This window comes from Octopus bimaculoides, chromosome 11 (assembly GCF_001194135.2).
Source record: "Octopus bimaculoides isolate UCB-OBI-ISO-001 chromosome 11, ASM119413v2, whole genome shotgun sequence".
Taxonomy (NCBI): Eukaryota; Metazoa; Mollusca; class Cephalopoda; order Octopoda; family Octopodidae; genus Octopus; species Octopus bimaculoides.
Genome location: NC_068991.1, coordinates 60,511,075 through 60,520,184, shown reverse-complemented (window position 1 = coordinate 60,520,184; position 9,110 = coordinate 60,511,075). Strand labels below are relative to the sequence as shown.

The 9,110-nt window shown below is 36.6% G+C and overlaps 1 protein-coding gene across 1 annotated transcript in view; it reads left to right on the top strand.

The window, feature by feature from the left end:
* LOC106883360 (transforming growth factor-beta receptor-associated protein 1) overlaps nucleotides 1-9,110 on the top strand; it is an 80,572-nt gene that overhangs the window by 916 nt on the left and 70,546 nt on the right. The window contains exons 2-4 of the mRNA XM_052971885.1: nucleotides 4,480-4,532; nucleotides 7,059-7,155; nucleotides 8,449-8,547. Of these exons, the coding sequence (XP_052827845.1) occupies nucleotides 4,480-4,532; nucleotides 7,059-7,155; nucleotides 8,449-8,547 (249 nt within the window). The remainder of the gene's footprint in view (nucleotides 1-4,479; nucleotides 4,533-7,058; nucleotides 7,156-8,448; nucleotides 8,548-9,110) is intronic.

The window sequence follows — 9,110 nt, the reverse complement described above, 5'->3', positions numbered from 1 at the left end:
TCAGCTTATCTTCGTACTTTTGTCTCCATAAAATGAAAGTACAATTTCAGAAAGTTAAACAATACCTCCAGGGTGATGGTGGTGACGTTCTTGTTTATCCCCCAAATCGACACTGATCGGGCAAAAATATTGTAAAAGACGCCCCTGCTGTGACCATCCTGTCACTTTTTTCTTCGTAAGAAATAATGTCCTCTTGTATACATTATGTAATATGTTCGCTTTTAAAAACAGTGCGTTTATAATTTGAGATAGTTTAGTACTAATTGATAACGCCGAGGCACCCCACCCACCATTGCCTCATTGTTGTTCAAATGATTGTTTTACCTCAGGTCAGCCTCGATCGAGAAAACCTATGATAAAAGGTGTTCCAGTTTAACCATTTCGTTTTATTATTTTTGTTATGCAAACAATATTACATTATCCTGTATATCCTGTACAGTGTGATTTGAGAAATATCTGTTTGCAATTTTTAGCAGGTCAATCAGCAATATAGGTGACCCTCCTCCTCACAGACCTCTGCTTCTTCCTTGTGATTTTTAGTCCATTGTTTGTAGATATGACGTTATTTATCCCCTGTTCAGCCCTTTTGTGTATCCATGTTTGCATTATCCAATGTATCCCACTTTTTTTTTAAGATATGTTTTAAGGGAATTCAGTTTCCATTCCAAATGGGCTTAATGGTATTGCTATCATGCAAATAGTGAGTATTGTGATAGCTATGCTGGCAGAATAGCACTTTGTACAAAATGTTTAGTGGCATTTCTTCCAACTCTTTACATTCTGATTTCAGATCCTGCTGAGGTCAACTTTTCCTTTCATCATTTTGGGGTCGATAAAATAAAGTACCAATCAAGTACTGAGGTAGATGTAACCAACTGATTACTTACCCCTAAATTTGCTGATCTTCTGGCAAAATTTGAAACCAAATTGGCAGTCACTAGCACATTGGAAAAAATGCTCTTTATGTTCTCACCTCACATCTCACACATAAACTTTGCGTTTTGTCCTCTTAGGGATAGATGTGTGTGTGTGTATATATATATATATATATATATATATATATATATATATATATATATATATATATATACATATACATAGGTGCAGGCGTGGCTGTGTGATAATAAGTTTGCTTCCCAACCAGATGATTCCTGGTTCAGTCCCACTGCGTGGTACCTTGGGCAAGTGTCTTCTACTATAGCCTTGGGCCAACCAGAGCCTTGTAAGTGGATTTGGTAGACAGAAACTGAAAGAAACCCATCGTATATATATATATATATATATACGTGTGTGTGTCTTTGTTTGTTCCACCACCATCGTTTGACAACCAATATTGGTGGGTTTACGTCCCCGTAACTTAGCGGTCCGGCAAAAGAGACAATAGAATAAGTTCTAGGCTTACAAAAAATAAGTCCTGGGGTCAATATGTTCAGCTAAAGACGGTGCTCCAGCATGGCTGCAGTCAAATGACTGAAAGAAGTAAAAGTATATATATTAAGCCAGAATATTATTGGCAGTGACTTTGAAGTTTCAACCAATTAAGCCATCATTGGATTGTAATCCCATGATGGCTTAGTTGGCCAAAACTATGATGTCCCTGTCAATGATATTCAGTATTTTCGTTTAAAAATAATAAATTTGTTCTCTACAAAAGTAAAGAGTATCTATGTAAGTTGTCCCTCAGGATGCCCTAATACAACCTGTCACATAGTCAGGTCATCAGCGACTAAACTGGCAACCCCATCAAGCTTGCTTGGTGAGGAGGGTGATTGTTGGACACCCTGCGGGATGAAAAATAAAACCTGTCAAAGATGGAAGAACTACTGTGTAGTCAACGACCAATTCAACAAGTACCTCGTTGCAGTGAAGTGCCTGTGTGCTCCATTGATCTGGAGAGCTATGCTGGAGGAAGAGAAATCTTCAGGCAGGTCTTATCAGGCCAAACAGGTCGAAGGGTAAGAGACAGACTAGAGGAATAAACCCCAATGACAATAAATCAGTGCGTCAGCAGCAGGACATGGAATTAGTTTTGGATCTTTTTTAAAACGGGGGCCACATTTTTCATTAACGAAACACTTTGAAACTTGGAACACTGGTAGAATGTGTCATATAAAACATCTTTTTCTCTTAGTCTTCTTAAAAAAAAAAGAAATCCATAAGTTATTCCATGTGAAAGTTGTCGTATTTCTGTAATTTCAACCAATCACTGACGTCCATTCAGCCGATATACATTAAGTGCCAACTACATAAACAAACGATTCTGAAACAATTAACCCTAACCCTAACCCTAGGGTTAGGGTTAAAGCAAATAAAACGAAGGTATGGAGATTAAATACGCTTTACATCGCTTAATCAGCCAAAGGAGTAAATATAAACAACTAAATACTTGTCAGTGATTGGTTGAAATTATCGAAATAAGACAATTTTTTACATGAAATAAATTTGAATACAAAAATATTTTTCTGTTCTATAACACAAAATAGATAAGTATACGAAGTTTGAAAGTCTTTCCGTACCAAAAACACTACGTAAAACATTAATGAAAAATGTGGCCCCGTTTTAAAATAGATCCTTAGTTTTCAGCAAGACCTAACAGATCAGATTCGTGGCTTTTAACTAACTGGATGTCATGCAGAGGATCTTGAATACAAGACAATGGATGAGACTCTAATATTCCTCGCTAGATGGAAACTGTGGGACCACATGGAGCAGTGCCCTGTGACTCCTATAGTATGCTAACCGAAACCCTAGTAAAGAGTAACCCATCATATTAATGTAAAATTGTTTTTATTGTAACTGAACAAAAAAAACAAACAAATCAAACATATACAGTAATACCTCACTTTACAAGGACCCTTTTTACGAAACCCTGGGTTTATGAGTTTTATTTTCCAGTTCATTTTTGTATGGCGAGCTGAAATTTTTCAAGCACAAGATCCAAACTTTGAACAAAGTGCAAAAGTTTCTACTATCATAACAAATGCTTCTACATTTAACTGAGAAATTTATAGAAAGCGAAAAACTGCTTTGGAGCAAACAACTCTAGACTTGTTTTTTAAAAAGAAATCTACAAGTCTGTCTATGAGTGCTTGTGAATTGGCAATCACTTCTACAAGTCATGGTGTGCTCAAGTCTAGTGTGAGTGAAAGTGATTCAGAAAACGATTATAATAATATTTTTTATTATAAATGATCTTGACATTCTTTTTTACATAAAATATTGTTTACATTCTACTGTTGTTTTATTGCCATTTATTTACAAGTTTTATAAATTCTATAGGTAAAATATTTTTCTGGGAATGAATTATGATTTATGACATTACTACTATGCGAAATTATTGCCCTGCTTTAAGAGCGGTCTCCAGGAACATATTAACTCATATATCAAAGCATTGCTGTATTTATATATATCATCATCATTTAATGTCTACTTTTCCCTATTTTCATGGGTCAGATGGAGTTTACTTGAGTCATATTTTTGACAGCTCAATACCTTTTCTGTCGCCAACTCTCACCTACTTCCAAACAAGTTAATATTTCACTATGAACAAACATGAATGACACTGCTTGTTTGACAGTGACAATCATTTACAAACATCATGCAATGTCAAGACAGAGAGAGAGACACACACACACATAGATACTCACAGTTTCTTTCCATTTTTGTCAACCAAATCCACTCACAAGGCTTGATCAGCTTGAGGTTATAGTAGAAAACACTTACCCAAGGTGCCATGTGGTATGACTGACCATGTGGCTGGGAAGCAAACTTATTAGCACACAGACATGCCTGAACTTGTATACATTAAATATACTATATACTAAAATTCTTCAAGGCACTATTTGAATCCTACAACAAGGAAGTACACTGTGACCAGCTGTGTATAATCACATTTTGATAGCTTGGTCAGTACAGTGATATATGTGTATATTTCTAGTTTTGCCATAGTTTTGCATCTAGTTAGCTGAAATTTTGTATAAGGGTACATCTTTTAAAAAAAGGTGAGAAGACTTTGAATATTTTCTGTACTTTATATTAACCTGGGTATGACCAGTTACTGCTGTTACAATATAATTTATGTATATATATTTTTTCAAATATCAACTTGTTAAGGCCGAAACAATGTGAAATGAAATTCTAAAATGAAGACAGAACAGTAGTTGAACTTTGAACTCACATTTCTTCAATGTATCTTAGTTAGAATATACACAGAATCAATAGGAGATGGAATAATGCTATTGTTGTTGTTACCACATATCAGAGCCATTTCCTGATCAAGAGGCCCCAACAAAAGAAATATTGAAGAAATACTAAATGAAGTTAGCTTCAACTGTTCTGTCTTTATTTTTGTAGTTCAATTTAGTATTTCATTTCACAATGCTTTGAAATCTAACAAGTAATTTTCTTCCTTAACTAATGTAATATCACACAACACTTTACGCAAACTACTATATTCTAATCTATTCATTTATTATTTAGATTGAATGCATTGAAGTCTGTGGAAAAAATTTGTATATTGGTACAAGTGATTGGTAAGTATTACTACATCTTGTCACTGTGATTGTTTTATTCATTGCATTGTCCACTTTATTTATATACATCTGTGTGACTTGACAGAGGATAGAAGCATTTTATACTCAATAACAATGTCCTAGAAACTGCACTAGAAATAATCTCTGGAGCTGCTCCCTCTACCCCACTTTTACAATTTGTACATCATCCCCTTACACTCACTATAGCCACCCTTATCTACCTCTGACTGCAATCTCTGTCACTGGACATCTCCCTCTTACCTCACTCTTATGCCTTGTTCATCACCCCCTTACTTTCTGATCTTTCCTCCTTCCTGAACAACTTTTATCTTTCTCACCTTACTCTGTACTAATATTTCCCATCAACCACACCTCCAACCTTGTTCATCACTCATGACTTTCACTCACTAGCATAACTAGGGGTGGATGGTGCCCAGGTGGTCCACTGCAAGTAGCACTTTTAAAGGGGTGGCACATTTGGGTCTACTGTAGGCAATGTATTGTTTGTTGGGTCCAGGGGCGGTAAACAGAAGGGTTCCCCGGGTGACACACACTCTAGCTATGCTAATGCTTTCACTTCTACATCTCTCTCTCTCTCTCCCTCTCTCTAACCATCTGTTACTCTCCTCTCATTCCCTTATGAAATTACCCCTTTACCCTGCTCCACTGTTTGTCTTTTCTCTTATATTTACCTTGGCTTAGTGGTTAGAGCATTGGGCTCACAATCATGAAGTAGTGTGTTCAATTCCTGGGTTGGTCTGTGTGTTGTGTTCTTGAGCAAGACCTTTTATTCTTTTATTCCACATTGCTCCAGTTCACTCAGCTGTACAAATGAGTTGTGATGTCACTGATGCCAAGCTGTATTGGCCTTTACCTTTTCCTTGGATAACATCAGTGATGTGGAGAGGGGTGGCTTGTATGCATGGACGACTTCTATAAATACTCTTGCTCAGACTTGTGCCTCAGAGGGGAATTTCTAGGTTTATCCCATGATCATTCATGACCGAAGTAGGTCTTTACACCTTCTTGTACCTCAAGAGTTCATTCTGACACCTCATCACCATTTTTATCTTCTTTTCAGCTTCTTCCAACCGTCCTTATTATATATTATATAATGTGGGGTAGCTCTATAGCAAGACACCAGTACTTGTCCATCTAGCATACTTTAGCCCCTCAGTACCTAATATAAAGTCACCTCTTCCTTTCTCAAATATACCCTTTGCTACTTAGTCGAGGTGAATTTTTCCCATTTCTTTTCTTGTCTTGCAAGTTACTCAGTAACCTTGCAAGTGCAGCTGTCCTGAAAAAAGCACTCTGTACACACTGTAGAGTGGTTGGTATTAGGAAGGATATTCACCATAGAAACTATACCAGTGCTGATACTGGAGCTCAAAGCACTTTTGCTGCTCATCAGATCCTGTCACACCATCCAACCCATGCCAGCATGGAAAACAGGTATTAAATGATAATGATAGGAATACAGGTAGATAGGTAGATAGATAGATAGATAGATAGATATTAGGTTGTCCAGAAAGTTCTGAGCACTATTTAATATTCAAAATGGATGTAAATAATTGACCTATCAATAAATTTTATTCAATGAAATAATTTCCATTATTATTAATGACCCTTGCCCATCTATCAGGCAATTTAAATATCCCACCAGCATAAAATTTTACTGGTTTTGAAGAAAAAAAGTTATCTGGATGCATTTTGACTCCGTCTAAATTGTTAAATGTTTTTCCTTGCAATGAGTTCCGTAGAGACAAAAACAAGTGGTAGTCGGATGGCACAATATCAGGAGAATATATGTAACTTGTAATTTGTTCAGGTACCCAAAGGCACGTGGTCAGGCAATGTCTTGTTGAAAGACTACCCCTTTCTTATTGGCAATCTACGGCCTCAATTCTTAGATCTTTTGGTTCAAATTAGCCAGCTGACAACAGTACACATCAGAATTAATGGTTTGGTTTTGTGGGAGAAGCTCATAATAAATAATGCCTTTATGATCCCACCAAACACGAAGGATAGCCGTTTTTTTACATGGATATTCGTCGTTGGTTGCTGTTTTAGGGGATCCTTACACAAACTCCAAGATCTTTTTATGTACTGTTTCATACACATTTTTCATCTCCAGTCACAAACTGTTTCTAAAAAGGCATGCTTTTATTCCGTTTCAAAAGCATATCACAAATGGAATACCAGCCCAAGCCATTCTTTTCTGAGTGTTTGTGAGAGACCCATACATTATAATGAGAAATGTATCCTAGCTTCACTAGGTATTCATGAGCTGTACTTTTAGAAACTTCCAACTCCTCTGCAAGTTCTCTAGTCGTGATATTTGTGTTTTCTTCGGTTTTTGCCTTCAAAACATCTTCATCTAAATTTGAAGGTCTTCCAGTGTGACTAACATCTTCCAAGCTAATTCTCCAGAGAAAGAGAGTGAGAGAGAGAGAATGTGTGTGTGTGTGTGTATTGATATTTACTAAACAGTGTTTGATTGCTGATTGTTCTTCTGTTTTGCAGCTTCATCATTCATTACATCCTCCAAGAATCTACTGCATCATCAAGTGGCAAAGTGCTTTTCTCGAGTGAGAAACAACAGCATAAGTACCTTGGAGTGGTATGTACCCTCACACTCTTCTGTTTCACACACTTACGCATAAATCCTCTTCCTCTGCCCTATACTCTAACATTCACTGTCTCTCTTTCTCTCTCTCTCTCTCTCTTCGCTATCACCATCACTCTCTCCTACACACTGTATATTTCTGAGGAATATTAGATTTCTTGGGTTAAACTAGGGGTTGGGGAACTTTTTTAACCAATTACACCAAAATATATTTATTTATGCCAATGTTGCCCCCCTTGATTTGAAAGGAAGAAAATCATAGATTCTTTGAATTCAAAAGGTTTATTGAATCTATCATACAATACAATTATAAATATAAAAAGTACGAAACAAATGTGATAAAATAAATTACTGTTCTCATTATGAAACGAAAGGATTTTTCGCAAGAAAGATTTTCACTTCAGGTTTTGGAGAAATGTTTCATTTTTGTTATGATTACATCAACATTGGGGCATTTTGATGCCAGAGCAATTTGGATAAGTCTTCAGGGTCCAATTAATTACTCTTCGGTGTCCAATTGATTTTATGTTCATTAGAACGGAAAATCCTTGATTCCCAAAGGTAGGTTGTTGCAAAAGACAGCAACTTTTTTACTGCCTTCTCATGCCAAAAGAAAAATTTCTGTCATAGCAAGGAACACATTTTTTAATGAAATTTTGTCTAATGAGTCCTTATTACCCCCAAGAATTTCATTTTTACCCCACTTGGGCTAATTTACCCCTGTTCGTCGATCCCTGGGCTAAACAGTTGTGATGTTGCTTATTTAGTGTTGCTGATTCAGTGATGACTTATTTGATATCAGATATTTTAATGTTTCTCACATTCTCTCTCACTCACTCTCTCTCCCCCTCTCTTTCTCTCTGTTTACATGTGAGTATATTTCTCATGGGCCTGAGGAGAGGAAAAGTGTTTATATCAATCTTGTTCAATTAATGAATTGCAATGTCTCTCCCCCTTCTCTCTCTTACTCTTCCTCTTTCTATCTGTGTGTATATTTCTGTGCATGTGTGCACTTACTCCAGTGCCAAAAAATAATGTTGCCAAAGCAGGTCGAATGTCCAGTCAGCCGTTGCCAGATTGCCTGTGGCACCCAAACCGTACCCTATCATTTAATTCTTCCTCTTCCATTTCTCTCTGTTGCTTACCATTTTCTCTTTCTCGTCCTCTCCTACACACTTTTTTCTCCTCTGACATTTCTCTCTCAGCACCTCCCCCCTCTCTCTCTCATCATTTTCTCCAGTAATATATGCTTTTACTAATTCAAGTCATACATTTTGCCTGTTTTAGAAAAAACCAATTGCACAACTGAAAGCAGCTTCTGCCCTCAACAGGATCTTGGTTCTTTGTGATAATGTCCTCACCTTATTGAACATGTTCAATTTGGAGGTAAGGCTATGTAATTTTGGTTATCAACATTAATGCCTTCACCATCCTTGTCACCATCACACTCTACTTCATTATTTCATCATCACCAACAACATATTATTCATCAGCATCATTCTGATAACAAGCATCAGTTTGTCATTTTATCACCATCATTACCATTATCATCATAATGACAACCACTGCCACCACCATCATCACAATCATCAATACCATAACATAATCATCATCAACTCTGTCCTTGTTTTCATTATCAGCATCATCAATACCACCATCATTATGACTTATATTCATTTTCACGGAGATGTGTGAGATTCAAGTCCTCTCCACTGCTATGGGTTCATCTATAAATAAAGACACTTTCATGATAGTCAGGGATCATATCAACTGAAAGGTAGATGCAAATACTAAAGATGAAGTTAATAGAATGAAAAATCATAATCACATTCGCACTAGCTCTCACTCTCTCTCTCTTTCACTCTCTCTCTCTTTCACTCTCTCTCTCTTTCACTCTCTCTCTCTTTCACTCTCTCTCTTTCACTCTCTCTCTCTTTCACTCTCTCTCT